This window comes from Zingiber officinale, chromosome 11B (genome assembly GCF_018446385.1).
Source record: "Zingiber officinale cultivar Zhangliang chromosome 11B, Zo_v1.1, whole genome shotgun sequence".
Classification (NCBI taxonomy): domain Eukaryota; kingdom Viridiplantae; phylum Streptophyta; class Magnoliopsida; order Zingiberales; family Zingiberaceae; genus Zingiber; species Zingiber officinale.
In genome coordinates this window covers 15,834,803-15,859,000 of record NC_056007.1, presented here as the reverse complement: position 1 = coordinate 15,859,000, position 24,198 = coordinate 15,834,803, and the positions used below count along the sequence as shown (strand labels likewise).

Sequence of the window (24,198 nt, the reverse complement as noted above, 5' to 3'; positions counted from 1 at the left end):
TAGGCAAACACTTATTTAATAACACAAAGTAAACACATAAAAGACAAAGGCAAGAATATTGACTAGGTTTACAATAAGAGGATTGTTAATCCTAGACAAATGAAGCTCACTAAAATCCCCTTCTGGGTGGAGTAGCCTTTTACAACATTGATAGCTCACAAAAGTAGTAGAACAGAAAGAGAATTTGTTTATAAGTGTTGTTGTGATTACTGAGATCAGAGCTATATTTATAACCAAATTTTAAGCACCTAGAAGGGCTCCGGGTGCCTGGGCATGGATAAAATTTTATCCATAACGCAATGGATCGCAACACCTCAATCTGGATAAAATTTCTCTGGTCCGAGCGCCTAGACCCTTGTTGACTTTTATCTACAGCGTCGTCGAGTCGAGGCGCCCTCGGGCTGCCCTGGGGGTCCGGGCTGCCCCGGGGGCCCGGGCGCCTGGACCATGTTCGAGCCCCCGGAGCCTAGTCAACTTTGAGTTAACTTTTGTGTTTGGGTTTCTACTTTAGCTCTGCTTGTTTAGGTGATTTCTGTCATCTAGAATTGGGTTCACTTGAACCCATCTTTCGGCCTTCTCCTCAAGTAATATTCTGCTCCCGCTTCTCGTCCCTCAGAAACGCCACGCTCTCTCTTCTCGTTCACCAACCTACTCTTTCGCAGCACCTCGTCTCTCGGACACACCGAACTCGTCGACTCTTTCCCGTACCATCCTTCTCTCTAGCTGCATCTTTCGCTTGACTTCCTGTGCTCATAAGTTCTTGCACACTTAGACACAAGGTATCAAATGACAACATGACCTAACTTGAATTTGTTGATCACATCAAAACCTCTGCGTGGTACTTACACACCTCTGCCCGAATGATTTTATTTTGTTCAGCTCTAAAATCTCGCTTTCTCTGCTTGACTGGTCGGGCGTCCGGGCAGACGTGAAGCACATATTCCATAACTACTGGTCATATGCCTATGATTTCCTTGGGCGTTTAAGTAAAGACATCATTATTACGCGTTAAGCACGTGACAATCTCTTCTTTAAGTTCTGGGGCTAGGTCAGATGTTATTTGAGTGGTGGCCTCTGGCCGACCCGATTGAATTTGCATTTCTTTCTTTTCTTCATAAATGAGTGTAGGGGGCGCTTCACGAATGACGTTAACCTGGATTTGTTGGCTCTTCTGAGTTATACTGGTCTCAGTCTTGATGATATCAATGTAGCACTTATATGCTACCAATTAATTTCCTTTGATTTCCCTAACCTGATCGTCTATGGAAAATTTAATTTTCTAACAAAAAATTGAAACAACCGCTCGAAACTCATTTAAGGTCGGTTAGCCTAAGATCACATTGTATGCTGAGGGCTCGTACACTAGAATGATAATCGACCAATGCGTCCTCATCAAGGGCTCCTCCTCTAAAGATATGGCTAGCTTTATTTGTTCGAGCAGATGAACCTCATTGCCTGTAAATCCGTATAGTGGCGTCATCATAGGTTAGAACTCACTCTTTTCTATTTGCATCTACTCGAATGTCTTCTTAAAGATAATGTTGACCGAGTTGCTTGTGTCAACAAAAGAATAGTGTATGCTATAAGTGATTATAACAACCTTAATTATTAAAGCATTGTCATAACTACTTCCACCCCTTTTATATCCTTAGGACCGAAACTGATTTCAGACCCTTTGTATGGATTTTTAATAGGTGAGCGTGCGACTTGCGGGCTCGGTTGGAGTCTCCGTTGGTAGGGCCTCTTGCTATCATACCAATATCACCCAAGCGACATTATTGCAATTTTCTTCTTGTAGTGTAGGGGAATGCTCCTACTCAACCCGGGCAGGGACTTGGGCCTGATACCTGATATGCATAGATCTTATGATTATTTATACATGTTTTGACGTACATTCACTTACTTTATTCACGTATATTCTATACATGTTCACCTCTCTTAGCATATATTCAGCATAAATACTCTTTTGTTCGGAGATCCGCTATTTGTTTGGTTTTGTGTTGACAGGGGCAACTTTTGGAGAAAAAAATAGTGATTGTCGATGCACCAGAACAAGGCAGAGAACATGGTCGTGCAACCTCGGACAGCCGTGTGGCCAAACAGAGGAAGAACAGTGCACGACCGTGCAACTCTTGCACGGTCGTGCGGCCAAACAGAGGCGGATCCGTGCATGGCCATGCAAACCTGCACGACCGTGCCCCCCACGACCGCATCCAAGTCATACACAGTCATGCGATCCTACACGACCGTATCCCAGGAGCAGTGCCCCAGATCCACACGGCCGTGCCAATTGGCACTGCCGTGCAGTGCGGCTAGAGACAAAAGAAGGCACAACCGTGCCATCGCGACATGGCCGTGCCACTCAACCTGCAGGGAGGATGCAGTTGGCCGTGCGGATCTCGCACGACCATGGCACGGGCCGTGTGGTGCCCATGCCCTAACTTATATAAGGGTCAAGAACCCTATTCTTGGGGGCATCTTTGGTTTTGGACTTCGTCCCTCTCCTTGGGAAAGGGCTCTCCCTTTCGGGGGAAACCCTAGAGTTTCATCCACCGCCATCCCTTGACGTTCTATCCATCTCCAGAGTAAGGAGGCATCCCCAAGATATTGGAAACCTCGACAAGCATCTCTTCTTCCCCTTCTTCTCACATCAAGGGTTATAAGTATGCTTTATTTTATGTTTTGGGGTTGTTCTTCCCTCACAATGGAGTAGACATCCTCTTCTAGGATTAGGAAGTATTTATAATATGATGGAGATGTAGAACTATGTAGATTCGCCATATTTCTATTCAATGACTTGCTAATGCCTTGTTCATGCTTGATGAATTATGTGTGTGACATATTTATATTTCTTTGCATGATTTGTTGATTGATGTGGAGGATTGTTAATCACACAAAGGGGATGTCCTAGAGTGTATTGACCAAGGTGCCCTAGTGACAGGGGTAACCCTTTCCGGGCGTCTAGGGTGTTCTCTTAAAAGGAGAAACAATCCCTTAGGAATTGCTGCTCTCGTAGAAAGAGTACTCTAGATCATATACCCGAGGGGCCCTAGTGACAAGGGTAACCCGTTCATGGACGTCTATGACATTCTCTTGAAAGGAGAGGCAATTCCTCCATAAGGAAGTAGGAAACCGTACCAAATCTCTATCCTTATTCTTATTGTTATTTACTAGACATGTATTCCTGTGATTTACCGAGGCGCCCTCGTGATAGGGGTTAACCGTTACAGGATTTCACAGGAATCGTCTCTATTCGATACTTAGGGATATTTACCAATTTAACTTCCTTCAAGAGCATGGACATAGAGGGTAGGAACTAAGCAATCAATGTAATATCTTCTAGTATTATAATAAAACCGAAATCCTAGAATCCATCTCCCAAAGCTCATTCCCTCCAAGATCAATTCTCTCTCTCCTCTCTCTCTTCGTCTCAACCTTCTTTCCCTCTCTTTAATCATACTCATTAGTTCACAAGCGTCAAAGCCAACTTTCGGCCATCTAGATAACTTACTTGGTGGCATCTCTAGTGCCTAATCAACAGTCCCTGTGGTTCGACAATCTTATATATTACCGACGATGAAACCGTATACTTGCGGTTCGTAACAATACCCTTATTATTGAGGAGTTCTCTCGCACCGCTCAGCTCGACGGTCCCTTTGAGGCGGTCCGTTCGGTAGGTGATAACGCCAACGGTTGGGAGACGACAAGCGTTGGGTGAGCATTGGCGAAATCCTTCGTTAGCCACCTGACGTTTCTCTTCATTATAGTGATAGCAGTTTTGAGCATTATACGTCTCTAGCTGATGGTAGGTCCAGAACTTTGGAGTCGGGGGGCTTGATGATGAGGCTGAGGTCCCACTCAGGGTCCTATGTGTGGAAGAGGTGAGGGTAGGACTTGGCGCTTGGGAGCCGAGACTGAAACGGGTGTGGTGACCTCATTCTTTAGAGTGGATTGGGTTTCCTCTACATTAATATACTTGGTTGCCCTCCTGAGCAGATGGTTGAAGTCCCTTGGGGGATTCTTAATCAAGGAGAGGAAGAAATCGCTATCTGTGAGTCCTTGAGATAAGACACTCACTAAATCTCTGGAGTGGTCGAAGGAACATCCTTGGGCCCCTGTTTGAACTTTTTGATATAGGCTCTTAGTGTCTTTTTAGACCCATGTTTGAGGGAGAATAGGTTCAGCATGATTTTGTGGTACTGACGACTACTGGAGAAGTGGAGAATGAAAGTCTTGTAGAAGTCCTTGAAGCAGCAAATGGACTCAGCAGGAAGTCGATTAAACCATCTCTATACCGAGCCAGAGAGTGTGGTAAGGAACACTTAGCACTTAACGCCATCCATATACTGGTGAAGGATAGATGCATTTTTAAATTTGAGGAGGTGGTCCTCAGAGTCGGTTACCCCTCCATATTCTCCAATCGTCAAGGGTTGGAAATGGTTCAACAACTTGTCCTCCAAGATTGTTTCTGAGAACAACATACTTATCTGTTCGAGAGAAACATTAGGAACCTGCGCCTGTCCCTTTTGTGGATCCCAGGTAGGTGCATCTCCAGAAGATGACACCTGAGGCCTCTTTGCTCGACCCACCTCATCGAACGACTTATGGAATAGTGCTCAGTGGTATGCAATCGGGGAAGGCGACACGGAAAAAGGCTGACTGGATGAGTAGGTGGTCGCACGAAGCCAGCCATTGGAGGAATTAGCTGGAACCCCGTTAGGCCTTCCACTCAGGTCCCTCGCTTAGTGTGAGGGCCCATCATTGACACAGTTGATCATGCGGTAAAGGACTCGTGACTGTTGCTTGTTGTTGCTATACTAACTTTTGCGCTAGGACAACTATCAACAACTCTAAATCCTCTTGCGACAAGATGACTGTAATAAGTCATTCAGTTTCTTCCATCTCCACGCCATAGATTCAGGTGAAGTTTTTACAGACGACGTCAAATTTGATCTTGTCTGAAATTGAGGGAGATGATACGTTGGGTAAGTGGCTTTGACATTGATTGGAAGAAAACTTAGAATTGGAGAAAAGATGACCCCTACCACTTCTTCCTCTGCACATCGCAAAGAGAACAAAGGGAAATGTTAGAGTGAGAACCAGGGAGGGGGTCCTTGGTGCAGACACTCCGACGTTTAAGTTAATATTGTATTCAAGCGAAAAGTGGAGAAGATGAATAGTAGATGCGTGTAAAGCGTATGTAATGCGTATGCAAAGTGTACCTAGCCAACAAAGAAAACCTCCCTTTTTATTTCTCCTCTCATAACTTTCGTAATCATGAGGCGACAAAGAATATCTGATGTTAGAATATGTCAGATAATGGAAGGTATACAATCATCCTCCGAGAAAGCTTTCGTTACATGTATATGAATAGTTTTTTTTATAACCTCTGCAATAAATGGGCGGTTGAAAATGTTTGATGTCAGGTATTGGAAGATATATAGAGACCCTTATAGGAAGGTTCCCTTCTAGGTATATGCTATGATTGTGGAATATTCCCTGACGAATAGTTGTTATTCTTTGATAAGTTGTAGCGATTCGCTGACAATGTTATTCCCTAGAAGTAGTCTGACCAACCTTGTACTCAATCGGCTGTATGAATATCCGACCGACTGTACAAAGGGAGATTGACACATGAGAAGCGGAGAACTAAGCCCTGAAGGTCTAATTGGTACCATGGTCGACCAACCATATGATGCGTGCATTGGTATTGATAAATAGGAAACCACGCCCCTTAAGTCTGACCGACTTTAGGGGTGATCAGCTGTATGTTAAGAGTTGTATTGCAAGGCTGGCCAATTGTAGGCTGAGAACTATATTATAGAAGTAGAGAACTGGATCCCATATGCCCGGCCTGCACTAGGATTGACCGGGCTTATTCTGTGTGTATCTTGGCACTAGGAATGGAGCATCAAGTCCCCTAAGTCCTATCGACCCTATGGTCGACCGACCGTATGCTGAGAGAATTATGCTTGAAGAATGGGAAACTACGTCCCTTAAGTCCGGGTGCCTCGACACTGAGAAGTGTATTGCTAATTCTCTTAAGTCCGACCGGATTTATTCTCTGTATCTTGGCACTGGAAATGGAATGTCATGTCCCTTAAGTCCGATTGGACCTATGGGCGATCGACCATATGCTGAGAGAATTATACTTGAAGAATGGGAAACTATGCCCCTTAAGTTTGATTGGCTTTGGATATGACCGGATATATGAAAGGTGCCTCAACACTGAGAAGTGGAACACTAATTCTCTTAAGTCCGACCGGCTATATGACTGACCGTTTTCATACTGAATGCCTTAGCGCTTAGGAGTGAGGAACTCAGCTGCACATACTCCGACTTTAACCGTCACCTCGCCTTGACTTTGACCGTCACCTCTCCCTGACTTTGACTGTCACCCTATTCTAACTTTATTTGCTACCTTACATTGACTTTGACTATCATATCATCTGAACCTTAAATTCCACATTATCTCTGGGTCTACTCATAATATATCGTATCACACACTGTCTATCGTTATAAGTTTTTCAAACTCCCTAAATATAATGTGTGCTAAGTAAAATTTAAATCCTTACTATCCAAGCAAGCCCCTCTTATCTTTTACCATCATACCATACTCTCAAGCGTGTCAACATTTTAATCTAACTTCAATGGAGAATGAAGCACCCAACCACATATTTTTTTTCTACTAAAAACTACAGGGTTTTATCATTCGATTTAACATCTCTTATAATTTTTTTCTTCATATTATCTTATTTACATTTTTTTCAAAAATATATATTTTTATAAAATTATAAATTTGATACCACTTTAATATTTATTATTTTCTTTACAAAAATATGTTTTTTTAGAAATTATATAACTTCTTGTAATTTTATATTCTTTAACATTTTTTTATAATAGAGTTTGTATTATTTTTTAAACATAACTCTTAATATTTTTATAATTTATGTAGGAGTAATGATATAAATTTATTTAAACACGTATATAACTTTAGAGTTTTTTTTTTCATGGATGGATTATAGATTACGATGACTATCTTTTAATGTTTAGAACGATGTTTTTTTTTAGCATTAGGTACTTAGTTTATGTTCGTTCGATTTCATATAAATTTTTTACTTTCTGATAAAATGAATCAGAAAGCGTTATAATAGATGATTTATTGGCTTAGTATTGTTAAATATTATTAAAAAAAAATTCTGTTAATTTATTAGTCACTTTATCGTCTGAATTTGTATCATTATCCAGGACAATAAAATTCTTTTAATGTTTCAAGAAAAAGTAATATAATTTGACGACATAAAATATCCTTTAATATTTAATTTAAGTATTTTTTAATCAAAGTTTTACTTTAGTTAACGAAGATTACCTGATCGACGGCTCTGAGACGACGTAGGAGGTGGGCAAAGATGGCAATAAAACACGTGGCGGTAAATTGAATCTTATTTCCCGCCATTTCCTGGGCCACCCCGCGGTTCTTTTCCCCCTTATGCCACCCACGTTACTGGCGCCAACCCTTCCCGCCAACTCCATTGCCGCGCCTATTAATTAAATTACAGATCCAAGTTCTTCCCCTCCCCTCCCCTCCCGATCTTGCTCTATTTCTTTTTCCTTCTTCTCGTAGAGATGGTGGTGGCTTTGGGTCCGGGGAGATTCTACGGCAGCAGCCTCCCGCGGCCCCGCTTCTTTGCGGATGACGAGAGGGTCGATCCGCCGGTGCCCGTCTTGGATCCCCTCCTCTCGTGGGCCAACGAGGCGCACTGGTCCATGGGCGGCCTGAGCTTCAGTCGCCACCGCCTCCAGGGCCGCATCGAGGGTTCCATCAAGAAACTCCGCGCTCAGCAAGAGAAGATCCAGCGGCGGGCTGCCTCTCCTCCTCTCGCCGCGCCGACAAAGCTGGCGATCTCGAAGCCCAGAGCCGCCGCGGGCAAGATCACGCTAAGTCTTTCACGCCTCGACTCGAACCCATCGGAGAGAAACGAGGGAGAAGTGGCGGTCGAGAAGCCTCAGAATAGCAAAGCCGGGAGCGGTGTTCAATCCTCTACCGGACCTGCCGAGAAGAAGAGAAAGAGGGTGAGGAGGCTCGGGGAGGAGTTCGATAGGATCGCGGCGGAGTTGCTGAAGGAACCGAAGATCCAATTAGGAGGCGCGGCAGCAAGGACGCGTAGCCGGAGGTCAATTGGAGAGGAAATCGAACAGGATGAATCGGAGCCAAGTGCCCCTGCTCTCCATGAGAAAGAGAGTACCGAGAAAAAGAAGCTGAAGCTGGCGGATGGCGGACCGCCGAGGAGGACTTCACCGAGGAACAAGCAATAGGCTTCGGTGAATTTTCTCACCCTCCGATCATCCTTGCATCGCTATGTTTGTCCGAATCTAGCTAATAGGAGCATTGTATATCTTTCTAGTTCTTGATTGAATGATCAATGGAAGCGTCTAGCCTTGAATCTAACGTTTGAAAGCTCATTCCTTGCCATTTGAACATACTAGAAAATGCTGTTTCGGAATTGTTGTGAGAGTTTCTCAGAAAGAATGATCTGAATGATGTTTGGAACGAACTGGAAGTATTCTGCCTCCGACAAGGAAAGATTGCTTCACTACTGGTTTAGTCGACGAGAAATCGTGGGAGGCTACAGAAAAAATTCCAGGTCTGGCCGCCAATGGTGATGAATCTTACTATTACTCGCCAGGACAAGGACGGATTCTGTTACGATCAAGGGCTAGTTTATGTGGTTTCAAGTCTAAGCGAGTCGGACCGTGACAGATTCAGATAGGTCTGTGGGTTGAAAAGATTTTTTTTTCTTTCAAAATTAAAATAGAAATTTAATGGGTTATTAGTTAATTTGTTTAATTCATAATTAAATTTAAAAATTTTAATTATATATATATATATATATATATATATATATATATATATTAAAATTTTGATGAGCTATTGACTCATCTAATTTGTTTAGATTGGACATTGACCTCTACAAACATTTATATACATAAATCTTAATTCTAATAAGAATGTTTTGATATATATATTAAAAGGACATCCTTTTATATAAAATAAAGGGCATTTTTTGCCATATTTATTATATAATTTAGTAGCATTCTTTAATTTAATATTATTTATAATATAATTTAATAACATATAATATGATTTAATAATATTTATTAGATAGAATAAAAAATTCAAATTAAATAAAACGATCATTTTTTTACCATCAGGCGGCCCAATACGGGGAAGATAAATAGCCCATTTCACACTGTCTATTTTGTTGTCCATGACTCCATGTGACATGGCGTTCTGCTTTCAGACACGATACATGATGAGTCGGCGCCGTTATATTCGGGCCGTGACATAACTCGGACCTTTAATATCCGGCCCGTTACATTCTCTCGCCGTTGATCGACGCCGCCTTCGCCTCTTCCCTGCCCAAAGACCCATTTCTTCCTTCTCGTCGACCGCCTGCGAATTCTACTCTCTGCCAGATCAAGCCCGTGACTGCTGGGCGGGGTCGAGAAGCGATGGAGCAGGAGATGGCAGAGGAGAGAAACCGGACGGTTGCGACCGGAAGTGTGCTCTATGAAATCCGTCATCACGCATCGGCGGATCTCCCATCAGATACGTCTCCGCCGTCGGTAATCAGATCGAACCCCCCCGCTTTACATTCACTACTTGTTTTCGCCTACTGATTTCTTATTGTTGTTGCCTTTCTTCTGTGTTGGAATCAGGTCGCCAGTAGTTCCAGCGGGGGCTTTCTCTCCTATCTCTCGCTCAGAGGTATTACTATTTACTACACCGATTAGTCATCTGCGAAGTTATTTTTTATTTTGAAGCTACATTTGATTTTGAATTTGTGATCCTTTTTCATCTGTTTGGTTGGTTTTTGACGGTATATATTTGAGATAGTTTATAAGATCTGGTTTCTTCTTTGTATGGGGCTCGGGAGATGATCATGACTCATGGTGTCTCTTTGTTTTCGTGAAGGCGTTGTCCGTTTCAAGGAAAGGTGGTACGAGTATAGGAGGTCCAGGGCAGTGAACAGGAAGGTGTCACTCATTGTGTCTTCTGGCGGCGAGCATGTGGCTGTTGCAGTTGGAAATCAAATTAACATTTTTCACAAGGATGATGACTATATGAACCCATGCGGTGTATATACATGTAGGTGCCCTTTTTTTTGTTTAGTAAAGAAAGTTTATTTTGCACAGACACTGATGCCTCCATTTATTTCTGTATATTATTTCAACATTTTTCTTGCTTATTTACTTAATATAAAAAGATTCATCTTTGCATCTGTGACTGTAGTGTTGTTCTTATCCTGGTCAACTTTGTGTTGACATGATTAGAACTAGATTTTGTGTTTCAACATTCATTGCAATTCCTTAGTTGACTAATGCTTCATGGTTGCTCATACTGTAGTTACTACCCTTTGTGTGTTTATGCCATAGAGATTCATGGATGCCACCATTTCATGAACATGGAGAGAGAGATTGCATGCATAAGTAAACTGCAAGTGCTTTCTGATATATTGGTGTATATAATGACAAATGCCACACCTATTGTACAAACATGTCATCTTAAACAGACTAGTTTTTTGATGTTTGTAACTTAATACCTAAAGATATAAGTAGAACTGAGGTCCTATTGTCAAATTCAGACATGGTTTGCATTCACGCAAGAAAATTTAGCTGCATTCTTAAGTTAACTCTTTTATGATTATTTATTTTTCATGATGCATCTTTCTGCTGTCCTACTTAGTAATTTTTTGACCGCTAAGTAGGAGTACTTGGCAGTTTTTTGGGGCATAGGTGAATATAGTGGATTATTAAGTGGTGCCTTGCAAGTATGACTTTTATATTGCTTTTAGGAGATCAAACTTATTCCACACTTTCTTCAAACTTGAGGTCTTGATGTACCCTTACTAGACTCATTTTATTAGTTTAAAGCTCAGTTGTTTTCAGTTGATGCATTTTGCAGCATCTATAAGTTACTGCACTAAAACACTAACCTTCAATAGTCATAAACTATTAAGCTCTCATGGATGGATTTAGAGAGTTACTTAGCTTCTAATATCCAGGAGTTAGGCATCTTGATTCATTTAGACTCCCACATTAGCTACATGATTTTTTGTTTATGCATATCTAATCAAAGATCTTTCTTAGGTTGATCTTTGCCTTGTTCTTATTGCAGATTTTTCTATGTTTTTTCATAGTTTCTTGTCCCCTCTATAAATTGTGTAGCAAATGATAAATGAAATAATGCGACTTTACTTTGAAATATTTTTCTTATCACTGTAATCAGGTGATAAACATGTGGTGTTTCACAGTGGAGTTTGGTTGGAGACATGGGATATTCTTGGCATGATTGATGATCTTAGTACCCTCTATGTTATCAGAACTAATGGGGAAGAAATATTAAGGAGGACTAGGAGCCAGCTAAAGTTATCTGCACCTATCATTGCTCTTATTTGCTTGTAAGTTTGCGAATGTATGCTAAATATTGGACAACATGCTCGTTATGGAGTGGATATATATATATATATATATATATATATGTTATAATGATTTTCCATAGAGTTGATGAAGTGAAATTCTTGACAGGTATGGCATCCACATCATAACAGAAGATGGTTTGGTGCATCATATTGAGATTGCTAAAGAACCCAATGTATCAGTATCTCAACCACTTGCTCCAAGTGGTCATCTACATCTGCCCTATAAGGTGACTTGCTTGGATTTTCATCAAGATCTATCTTTGATAACTGTAGTCTGTGGCAGCATGTCAGTGAGCTCTGAGGACAATTCTGGTATGTTTTACCAAATCTTTCATACGGAATTTGTTGGAGAGTTTTCGGTCATAAATATTGAAACTTTTACAATGTCTTTATACAATGTAGGAAAGTTCTGGCCATGTCACATGTTATTGTTTTCAGTTTTTTATTTTATTTTTAAGAATAGGAAAATCATGTAAATACAAACAACAACAACTAAGCCTTATCCCATTAGGTGGGGTCAGCAATATAGATCCTTCTACGCCATTGGACTCTATCTCCTAGTATGTTATCATCTATAATTAAACAAATTTTATCTTATTTTATTGCTGCTAATCAAGTTTTTTTTGGTCTCTCTTCCTTGTTTGATGTGCGTATTTGTCATAGTTTCACATTTCTTAACTAGAGTATTTATTAGTCGTCTAAGTACATGTCTATATCATCTTAAACGTGTCTTTCGGAGCTTTCCTCAATAGATGTAACTATGACTATCTCTCTAATACTTTTATTTTTTATTCAATCCATCCTCGTATGTCCACACATCCACCTTAACATCCTCATGTAACTTTTATTTTATGCTCGTGCTCGAGTCATAGCCTAACATTTTAGGCCATATAACATAGCAGGTCTAACCGACATTTTGTATAACTTTCTTTTAAATTTTAAAGGTACTTTACGATCACATAAAACACCTAACGCTCTCCTCCATTTCAACCATCATGATTGTATTCTACGTAAGACATCTCTCTCAATCTCTCTATCGTTTTACAAACATGATCCTAAATACTTAAACCTCTCAGTTCCACACAACTCGTCATCTCCTATCTTAACAATTGTCTTATTATGTCTAATATTGCTAAACGTAAATTTCATTTATTAAGTCTAAAACTTTTCACTTCTAGTGTTTCCCATCAAGATTTTACTTTAACATTTACTCCTTCATGTGTCTTATTTATCAAAATAATATCATTTTCAAATAACATGCATCTTGGTACTGTATCTTGAATGTGTCCAATGAGTTCATCCATGATTTGCCTAAAAAGATAGGGATTTAGAGATGATTCATGATATAATCCTATCTTTATTGGAAATGATTCATTTACTCTTGTGTAAATACAAGCACCTACTTTTAATCTCATGAACTTATTTTTATGTAGGTAGTTACTCTCTGCACATAATAAGAATTACTGCAAATTCAGAAACAGAGTTAGTAGTTTCTAGTGAAAATTGTGAAGGAAAGTTTGACTCTACTAAAGGATGCCCAAATGGCTACAGTCATCCAAAGGTGGCAATCTCACCACAGGGAAACTATGTTGCCACTCTGGATTTTATGGGATGTGTAGATGTTTTCAAACTTGATGTTCAACAACGGTCTCTTTCTCTTCATTCTTTTGCGGCAAAGCAACAAGAGAAATTAGATATAGCAGCACATAAAAAGAAGAAATTCTTCTATGACATTGGTGATATCACTTGGTGGACAGATGATATTCTTGTTGTTGCAGGCACTACTGGCGATATTTTCATGTATGATATACTTAACTGTACAAAACTTTCAGAAAATGAACCGATGTTTTGCATGCCACTCATTGAAAGACCCAAAGATTGCCAAGGATTTATTTTCCTGTTGGAAAATTCATTGTCTGTAGATAATACACTAATTACTGAGGAAGTGAAACATAAACAGGAAAATCTTAAACCATCCTGGAGTTTGTTTTCATTCTCTAGGAGATCTGCTTCAGAAATGTATACTCTCCTGATAAAAATTCAACAATACCAGGCTGCTTTAGAGTTTGCTTCAAATCATTGTCTTGATACAGATGAAGTTTTCAAAGCCCAGTGGTTGAGTTCTTCTAATGGCATCCCTGAAATAAATCTATACCTATCAGAGATCAAGGATTTGGACTTTGTACTGTCAGAATGCATAAATAGAGTTGGGAATACTGAAGAGAATGCACGGGCTCTACTTTCTCATGGCCTTTGGGTAAGTGACCAATATAAATTTTCTGATTTCAGCATTAATGACTGCAGCTCAATCTGGAACATCCGGATGTTTAGACTGCAGTTGTTGCAGTTCAGAGATCGGTTGGAGACGTTCATGGGTATAAGTATGGGAAGGTAATTGATGTGATTGTTCTGCTCATAAGAATCATATTTCTTTTTTGTTATTAGTTGCCTGATAATTTTTGCTTGCATCATTAACTCAAACTCCTGCACCTTATATATATATATAAGAGAGAGATGATATGCTTCCTGACTCTCGCTGTGTGACTATGCACGATTTTCACTATAGCAATGCTCGCCAGAATTTTAAAACCCTAAATTAGCCACGTTATAGCAGCTACGAAATTGTAGTAGCCACGTTATAGCGGCTGCGAAATCGTAGCAGCCACGTTATAGCGGCTACGAAATCGTAGTAGCAACGTTATAGCGGCTACGAAATCGTAGCAACCATGTTGTAGCAGTTACGAAATCATAGCTGCTATAACGTGGTACAACCAGCACATTGTAGCAGTTATGAAATCGTAGCTGTTACAACATGGTTAGACCACTAACCAAAACGTTGTAGTAGTTATGAAATCATAGTTGCTACAACGTTTCTAGACCATAATGTTGTAGCAGCTACGATTTCGGAGCTGCTACAACATGGTCAAACCAGAATGCTGTAGTAGCTACGATTTCGTATCTGCTACTACGTGTCTAGACTAGAACGTTCATAGCAGCTATGCTTAAACTAGCCATGTTATAGCAGCTACGAACGTAGCAGCCACGTTATAGCAGCTACGAATCGTAGGAGCCACGTTGTAGCGGCTACGAAATCGTAGCATCCATGTTGTAGCAGCTACGATATCTTAGCAGCCACGTTGTAGTAGCTACGAAATCGTAGCTGCTACAACGTGGCACAACCAACACGTTGTAGCAGTTATGAAATCGTAGCTGCTACAACATGGTTAGGCCACAAACTAAAACGTTGTAACAGTTATGAAATCATAGTTGCTACAACGTTTCTAGACCATAACGTTATAGCAGCTACGATTTCATAGCTACTACAACATGGTTAAACTAGAATGTTGTAGCAGCTACGATTTTGTATATGCTACAACGTGTCTAGACCAGAACGTTCATAGCAGCTATGAAATCGTAGCTGCTACAACATGGTAGGACTATAAACAAGAACATTGTAACAATTATGGTTCTGTAGCTGCTATAATGCTATATTTGCTCTGCTACAATAGAAAATAGTGACGGAGCACTGCTACAGTGAAAATGGACACCGTCGTGGATTTAGAGTTGGAAGCATATTCTCTCTCTCTCTCTCTCTCTCTCTCTCTCCACACACACACGCACACACGCGCGCGCACACACACACACACACAAGTTTAGACAAAGTGCAATTGACATTAATTGTTAACTAGTCAAGCTAAGAAGACATAACATCAATGATTTACCTAGTCAACTTCAGAAGCGACTAACATATGTTGGTACCTAGTGAGTTTAGAAAATAATCTGTGATACATATTAAAGTATTTTCATGTATTCTGTAGTTCCAACATGAGTTCTAAATAAGACAGAGTCCATTAGTAACAATGAAAATTGATCTTTTCCCATGTGGATCAGATCATTGGAAAGTTAGACAGTTTTACATTGTGCATGCTAGGTGGCGTATATATTAAGTATTTGCTGAATTTTTGGCCAGCATATCATAAGTGAAATTACATGCCATGTTTTTTTTCCTAGAAATTAACACTAAATGCATGCCAATATATAATTGGATAGAATATGAGGAAAGCCGATCATAAATAGTTGGGATATACATGACTTGGCAATGATGATTGTTAGGATACACACAATGCTATTGATGAAGCATAATCTTTATTATCTTATTTTATTATCATTTATAAGATGTTATGATCATATATAAGATGACATAAGTTATAGCTAATCAGCTCCAAGTTTTAAATATTTCAGATAATAGAGTTTATCTCATACCCGATTAATTAGAGTCCAAACTGATGACCAAGTGAAGCATTATATTAAATACATTTGATTGTCTGAAGAGTACTTTAATGGGCTCTCTATGTATTAAAGTAATAAGTTATGTATAGCTTGCCTTGTTTAAAAAACAATATAGTAATGAGTTATGTACAGCCTTGCATCAGCAGCGTGAGCGCTTCCTAAGTCTTCTTTGTCCTGCAAAAATTATGCCCTTATAAAAGGAAAAGTATAAAGCTTACTACCAGCATGGTGGTAGAGGCTGTGGTTTTGTTCCAAAATGACGTTCATTAACCCGACAACCCATCATTTCATGCTGGAATTACCAGGCTATTGGTGTGCCTTTTTTTTTATAAAGTACAAAAGAATAATAAATTAGTTTTAACTTCAGTGCAATTAGTACGGTGAGGAGGCTAGTTCTTTGTGGAGTGTAGGACCTTGAAAGCATTAAGCCTATTGAAGCTTAGTGGATAATGCTACATATCATCTTTGGATTTTTTTGAGTATATTGGTGTTCTTTTTCTTTGTTGTACTTACCTATTAATGCTATTGTTTTTAGGTTTATGGCACATGATTATAGCAAGTTTCGCTCTAAGCCACTTGATGAAGCTGCTGTAGCACTTGCTGAAAGCAGCAAAATTGGAGCTCTGAACCTACTCTTTAAGCGTCATCCATATTCAATCACCCCAAATATTTTGATTATACTATCCTCTATTCCTGAAACTGTTCCAGTTGAATCATACAGTCAGCTGCTGCCTGTGCCATCTCCTAGAACAAATGCTTTAAGAAATGCAGATTGGGTTGAATGTGAAGAGATGCTATCCTTCTTAAAAAGCCTGCCAAGCAGATCAGAAAAGAGCAACGAAATTTTTACAGAAAATTTATTGAGACTTTCTACAGGCTATATTTGGCCATCACTATCTGATATTTCTTCTTGGTACAGGAAAAGAGCTGAGGATATTGATAACTTGAGCGGCCAGCTGAATAATTGCCTTTCGCTCATCCAGTTTGGATGTCAAAATGGTATTTCAGGGTTACAGCAACTTCTGGAGGATATTTCATATTTACTTCAAAACATCTACTCTGATGATTATGATGAAGAATTTACCATGAATCTTGTAACTTGGGAACAACTTCCAGATTATGAGAAGTTTAAAATGATGCTCAAGGGAGTCAAAAAGGAGGCAATAGTTAAAAGACTGCAGGAAAATGCCATTCCCTTTATGCAAAACCGATTCAACTCCAAGGCATCTGATTCTGCAGATGAGAAAAAGGAAGACAACAAAGATTCCTTCCTAGTTAGATGGTTGAAGGAGGTTGCTGCAGAGAATCACTTAGACCTATGTCTGTTAGTCATTGAAAATGGTCATGGGGATTCATCTGTTGGTGAACTATTTAAGGATGACATCGTACTAATAGAAACAGCATTGCATTGCATTTATTCATGCACCCTTACCAACCAATGGAGCTTGATGGCGTCCATTTTGTCAAAGCTTCCACGAAACATTCAAAGAGATAGCCTATTTGCTTCTGATAAAAATGTCAATCCAAGTTATCCTAAATATGATTTTGAAAACTCAAAAATTTCTTTTGTAAACTATGATCTTGAAGGATCAATTTCTGACAGTTTTAAATATGTCAGCAAGTTGTCAACTTTTGATAGCTGGGAAAAGAGGATAAAACTTGCAGAGGGTCACATAGAAGTTGGAAGATTGATGGCATATTATCAGGTTTGAGACTTTTTAGTCATATATTAAAAACTCCAAATTTGTTTTTCTTAACTGAATTTTTATTTAAAGTCACTTTCTTAATTGCATGCAGTGCATACAAAGGGCTGCACATACTAATTATTTCTATTTAACACAGTGAAAAAATTATTATCATGTTTGCTTTTCTTTCATTTGTGCAGGTTCCAAAACCAATATCCTTCTTCCTAAGTGCTCAATCTGATGAAAAAAATGTTAAACAACTTCTTCGTCTGATTCTATCAAAATTCAGTCGTCGCCAGCCAGTTAGATCAGATAATGATTGGGCTACCATGTGGCGTGATTTGTTATCTTTTCAGGAAAAAGCATTTCCTTTTCTTGACCTAGAGTACATTCTAACAGAATTCATCAGAGGGCTTCTGAAAGCTGGAAAATTCTCCCTTGCAAGAAACTACCTTAAAGGCACTGCTTCAGTTTCTTTAACTAGTGGAAGGTCTGAAAATCTTGTCATTCAAGCTGCAAGAGAGTATTTTTTTTCAGCTTCAAGTCTTTCCTGCAGTGAAGTGAGTACTTGCACCAGTATCCCATTTTGTGCAGATGCTAATAGTCTTGTAATTTGGCCTTTTATCATTATATGAATTTTTTATGTGTTTCTACTTTTCTATGTTAAGCATTTTGGTTGAATCAAAACATAAACTCATTTACTTATCTTAAATTTACTCCATAGTGACATTGGAAATTTCTTGATTTCTTTCTTTATCAAAATCCAATGGATGTTCAAACATATAAAATGAAAAGGTTAGCCATCTGGTTCGGTAGATTGTGACATTTTTTGCACATTGTTAAAGATAGATAATTTGTTGTTTTGAAATTTTAATCGTAATTGGGTAAAAACATTTGCTATGTTAAAAAATATGGAACCGTCATATTAACGACCCTCCTACAATGGCCCCTCGTCATATGGAGGGAGGTTCAACAAGAGCATAGGTGGCAAGCGCATGGTGGAGTGTTTGCTGGTGATGAAATCCTTGGGATTCGACCCCTGTTTAATCTGGATAGAATATCATGCGCTTACCATCTGTGCCAAGCCTTGGGGGCCAACATTTGCTATATCAAGTTATAGCAAACCTTTGTCTTCTGGTAACAATTATTTGGAATTATACTATTTGAAATGCATCAGCGTGATAGCTTTCTTAAACTGTGATTGCAAATTAGTTAACCATATTCCATGGTGCTAGATTTTGTGCATTGATGGGTGAGTAGAGCATTTTATCTTAGGCTCTTTGGTATCAGATATTAGGAAGCTCCACTCTAATTTTTGTCATCATTGTCCTAATATCATCTGTGCTTTATTTAATGAGAAGATAATTACATTAACTAAAATAGTACTTTTTTGTTCACTTTTCATTCACATATAGCTAGGTTTTGCTCAAGGTTGAGAATTGATTGTATTGCTTTGTGCTATACTTGCTTATCATAATCTCTGTACTACGGATGGCACCACACTAAGGAGTTTTCATATTACAGATCTGGAAGGCTAAAGAATGTTTGAGCCTTTTATCAAGTAGTAAAGCTGTTAAAGCGGAAGCTGACATGATTGATGCTCTCACTATTAGACTTCCAAACCTCGGGGTTTCTCTTCTACCCATGCAGTTTAAACAAATTAAAAACCCGATGGAAATTATTAACATGGCAATTACAAGCCAAGCTGGTGCTTATCTAAATGTAGAAGAGCTAATTGAAATTGCTAAACTCCTTGGGTTGAACTCCCCAGTTGACATTGCTACTGTAGAAGAAGCCATAGCCAGAGAAGCTGCTATTGCTGGGGATCTTCCATTGGCTTCTGATCTCTGTCTAGTCCTAGCAAAGAAAGGCCATGGATCAATTTGGGACTTATGCGCTGCAATTGCACAGGGTCCCCATCTTGATAATATGGATTCATCTTCCAGGAAGCAGCTCTTGGGTTTTGCTCTAAGCCACTGTGATGAGGAATCCATTGGAGAGCTTCTGAATGCATGGAAAGAGGTAGATACAAATGTTCAATCTGAGCATTTAATAACTTCGTCTGGAGCTAGTTCACAAAAATTATTTAGCTCATCACTTTTGTCAGATGGCACCAAAGAAATATTTGACCGATGGGATGGCTCAAACCCTGGAAAACATGGCTTATATCTTAATGGTGATGAAATACAATATGACCAGATCAAAGATTTACTTTCTAAAGTTGGTACGGAATTAGAGAGTGAAATTGGAGTGTGTTGGGATACTGTTTTAAGAGAAAATAAAAAAGTACTCTCGTTTGCCGCTTCCAAACTTCCTTGGCTTCTTGAGTTGTCTGAAAAAGAAGAATATGGTAAACTCTCCGCTCCATGGTCCAAATTTTCTTTTAGAAATCATGTTAACACACGTATGCAGGCATTGCTAAGTATACTCTGTTGGATGGGTAATGATAATATTGCTCCAGCTGATGACATGATCAAGTCTCTTGCCAAATCTCTATTGGAACCTCCTTTTACTGAAGAGGATGACATACTAGGATGCTGTGTTTTATTAAATCTTGTAGATGCTTTTCATGGAGTAGAAATTATTGAGGAACAACTAAAGAGAAGGTCGGAATATGAAAAAGTATATAGCATCATGAATGTTGGGATGGCGTATTCTTCGCTTAACAATGCTCAGAAAAAGTGCTCAAATCCTGAGCAAAGAAGGAAGTTGTTACTTCAAATGTTTCACGAGAAGCAAGTATCATTTAGTTCAGGTATGTAGCTATACTCATCAAATGTTCCCTATTTAGTTTGTTTATTCTAGTCTTGAAACATGCTACCTCATTTAGGAGGCTATGCTTCACAATTTTCGGTCTGCTTCTATTGAATATTTTTTTGATGAATAAAATAAAATCATTTTGTACTGTTGGAGTTAAGAGTTCTATGGATGAGATTAACTGGAAATATTTATTGTCGACTATTCTTCTTTGCACTTCATCTTTAGATGAAAGGGAACAGATTGACAAAATGCAATCAACATTTTGGAGAGAGTGGAAGAGCAAACTAGAAGATCAGAAAAGATTTGCAGATCAAGCAAGAGAGTTGGAGCAAATAATTCCTGGAATAGAAACTGCTCGCTTTCTATCCAGGGATATGGTGTACATAAAGAGTGTTATGTTCTCATTCATTGATACTGTAAAACAGGAGAAGAAACACATTCTTAAGGATGCAGTGATGTTGGCAGATGCATATGGTTTGCACCGCATTGAGGTATCTCCTTACCTACTCTCTCCATCAGTGCCTTTGCATATGCTAGCCCTTACTGCTGCCTTTCCCTTGTTTCTAGGTAATACTACATTTCTTTGCTTGCACCCTTGTGTCTGAACACTGGGAAAATAATGATATCTTGGCAGAAATTTCAGAATATAGAAATGACATTGTCAAATGTGCCAAGGAAGTCATTGACATTATTCACAAAGTTGTCTATCCAGAAATCTATGGACATAACAAGGAAAGACTTTGCTACATGTATAGCGTGCTCTCAGCTTGCTACTTGCGCTTGAAAAGGGATGGAGACTCATTGATACCAACATATGGGGATCAGGGGCATATTCATACAATGGAGCCATTTGAATTTTACAAGGTTCTTGAACAAGAATGCCAAAGAGTCTCATTCATCAAGGATTTGAACTTCAAAAATATTGCTGGATTGGATGATTTGAACTTTGAGCATTTCAATGATGAAATCTGTACTAACATTTGTGAAGCTACTGTGGAAGCACTGGCAGATTTGGTGCAGGCTCTTGTTGCAATCTATGATGTCTCACATGCCAAGGAACTCATATCAAGAGAGGGTGTTTATAAGCATTATGTCTTGGCTATTTTGTCATCTTTAGAAGCTCAGAATGAAGCTATGACTGATAGCATTGAGGCTTCTGAGCTGTACAAGTTTTTGATGCAAATTGAGCTGAGTTATGGTAAGTGCAAGAAGTATGCTAGAGCTCTTCCTGAGGCAGATATGTCATATGTTTTCAGGAGATTTTGCACACTATGTTTTCCTCATAGTTTAAGAAGCCTACCAGAGGATCCTTCATGGAAGGATTGCCTTCTCATTCTTTTGACCTTTTGGATCAACTTGGTGGATGACATTCCTGAGAACTCAAACAATGTCTTTGAAGAAAAATTATTCCACACTGACACCAAGATTTTCGTAAGGTGTCTGATAGTGTTCAAAAACATGTTGGTGGATGATGAGATTTCAGTAAATCAAGGCTGGAGTACCATCTCCAACTATGTCCAAGATGGTCTTCTGGACCTTTTGGTACCAGATGTTTCAGCATTTGTGAAAGCTATGGTAGTCTCAGGTAGTGCTTTTAAATCAATTGCTGAAGCATGCTACAAAGTAGGATTATTTTTAGAAATACCCAATCAGGATACTGCTGTTGAGTATATTCTCAATCTTTATATGAATTTGGCTGAGGAAGTTCTAGCTCATTTAGACTTGGAATTAGGTAAACCCAAAAAGTTGCATTATCTGCTGTCCTCTCTGAGTAGATTGGCGGTTAACCATACTGAAGATCTTAAGATGGTCAGGTTGGAGGTTTGGGAGAGGCTGAGAGAATTTTCAGATAACATGCATTTAGCAAGCCACACCAGAGTATATGCACTGCAGTTGATGCAATGTATTACAGGAATAAACCTGAAAAGTCTTCCAGCTGAACTTGTTTCAGAGGTAGAACCTTGGGAAGGCTGGGATGAGTCTATCAGTACAAAGGCCTCCAATACTTCTGGAGGAGTAGATATATCTACTAGTGTTACGAGTACTTTGGTTGCACTTAAATCTACTCAGCTTATCTCAGAAATTTCCCCAGATATTGAGATCACTTCAGAAAGCTTAACGAGCCTTGATTCAGCAGTCTCTTGCTTCTTACATTTATCTGAAAATGCTACTCGTGTCGAACATCTTAGTGTTCTTCAGGTTATTTTGGAAGAATGGGAAGATTTCTTCTCTATGCAAACTGATAGGGAAAACAAAATTGAATCACCAAAAGAATCAAACAACTGGAGCAATGACAAATGGGATGGAGGATGGGAGGAACTAGATACTACGGACACAAAAATCAAGGGTTCTGCAACCGTTAGGCCCCTTCACGCTTGTTGGATGGAAATTATTAAAGGACTTATTGGGTTTTCTGAACTACATCTTGTCATGAATTTGCTTGACATATCATCTGTAAAATCTGATACTGTGCTTCTGGATGAAGATGAAGCCCATTCCCTGTTGCAACTTGTGATTGTGATGGACTGCATCATGGCTTTGAAATTAGTCTTGCTTCTCCCATATGAAAACCCCCGTTCTCAGTGCCTATACATGCTCGAGAGTAAATTAAAATCTGGAAGTATTCCAAATGGATCTTCCGCCAATAACCATGAGCTTCTTGCGATTGTACTATCATCCGGGGTAGTACGAGACATCGCCACTAATCCATCTTTCTACAAAGTATTCTCATATATCTGCTATACAGTTGGTCTTCTTGCTCAGGATTCCCAAGAAGACCTGCTTAATTCTTGTGGGAATAATGAAAGTAGACCAAAACGAAATGAATCATTATTATTTGTCAGAGTTCTCTTGCCATTTCTCATATCAGAACTTGTGCCTGGAGGTCAACCTTTGATAGCTGGGTTTATTGTGTCGAAATGGATGCATACTCATACATGCCTAAGCATGATTGATGTTGTGGAAACTAGTCTAAGACGATATTTGGAACAGCAAATCCTACAATTAAAGAGTTTAGCCGACCATGAATTTGGTATCGTGGAGGACTCATCTCAATCATTACTCAACACATATTTGAATTTAAGGACCAAATTGCATACCCAGCTACAATCTGCATTATTGCTCCTTCCTGAGAGTGACACCAGATAGGTATTTGTTTTGAGTGCTGGAGCTGTGGGAGGTATAGAAATCTGGCAATTAATTGCAATGATGAACTTTGGGGGTAAAAAAAAGATTCAACTATGACGCAAAGTTCTTTCCGACGGTTCGTTAATCAACTTTTGTAAAGAAGTCTGTATTTTATCTTAACAGTTTATTTTTTTCATATGAAAAATTTTTAGTTAGTGTTATACCAACCAGAACTGCATTTTTCTTTGGGTGATTGATATGTACTCGTAAATGCCTAGCCATGAGAGTGTCGTCTCGAAGGTAATTGTTTGTTTCCAATATGCTCATTTCCAACTTTTTGATCCATGTTTATCGCTTCACAATAATTCCTCTGTGCGCAGGTTTGGTTTCAGCAATTGGCTCTGCACCAGTTCCTAATCATCTCTTAATGCAACAAGAGTATTATTCCTTGAGGTTCTAAGGTGCTGGTATGTTAGATACTCAATCTTGTTGTTTTCATTCATACATGATTAAATTGATCTAATCAACTCAAGCCTTCCGTTTTATTCTTAAAATGCCTTATATCTAAGACAAAAAAAAAAAAAAATCTATTTCAGTATTTTAAATTACTACCTAGGGTATTCATTTGTTAATAGAGAGGGGTATTTTGATGACAAAATGAAAAGTTTAGGGGCAATTTGAAAATTACCCTATTTCTATAGACATTATGTCGTCTTGTAGTAAATTTAAGTCTGAAGATTGAAAATGAAAAGTTTTAGGGCTTGATTCCTAAGGGTGTAAACAGAGCTAAACCGAGTCAAGGTTAGCTGTGTTTGAGTTTGTTTATTTACTTATCGAGTTTATTTAAACTTATT

General features: G+C 39.0%; 2 protein-coding genes across 3 annotated transcripts; both read left to right on the top strand.

Annotated features, from left to right (window-relative positions):
• The first annotated feature begins 7,584 nt into the window (after window positions 1-7,584).
• On the top strand, window positions 7,585-8,449 carry LOC122034799. Its single transcript, XM_042594153.1, has one exon. It carries the CDS (start codon window positions 7,627-7,629, stop codon window positions 8,314-8,316), a length of 690 nt encoding a protein of 229 aa, XP_042450087.1. The 5' UTR covers window positions 7,585-7,626; the 3' UTR covers window positions 8,317-8,449.
• Window positions 8,450-9,369: 920 nt separating this feature from the next.
• On the top strand, window positions 9,370-23,571 carry LOC122034556 (MAG2-interacting protein 2-like). Of its 2 annotated transcripts, XM_042593855.1 has the most exons (11): window positions 9,370-9,627; window positions 9,721-9,769; window positions 9,977-10,150; window positions 11,291-11,462; window positions 11,590-11,795; window positions 12,917-13,874; window positions 16,309-17,479; window positions 17,659-18,018; window positions 18,983-20,213; window positions 20,444-20,709; window positions 20,786-23,571. In XM_042593855.1, the coding sequence occupies exons 1-11, from the start codon at window positions 9,514-9,516 to the stop codon at window positions 23,363-23,365; spliced, it is 7,281 nt and encodes a 2,426-aa protein (XP_042449789.1). In that variant the 5' UTR covers window positions 9,370-9,513; the 3' UTR covers window positions 23,366-23,571. The 2 variants fall into 2 exon arrangements, with proteins under 2 accessions (XP_042449789.1, XP_042449790.1); XM_042593856.1 differs by lacking the exons at window positions 9,370-9,627; window positions 9,721-9,769 and having other exon boundaries at window positions 9,999-10,150; window positions 11,316-11,462.
• Window positions 23,572-24,198: the final 627 nt, after the last annotated feature.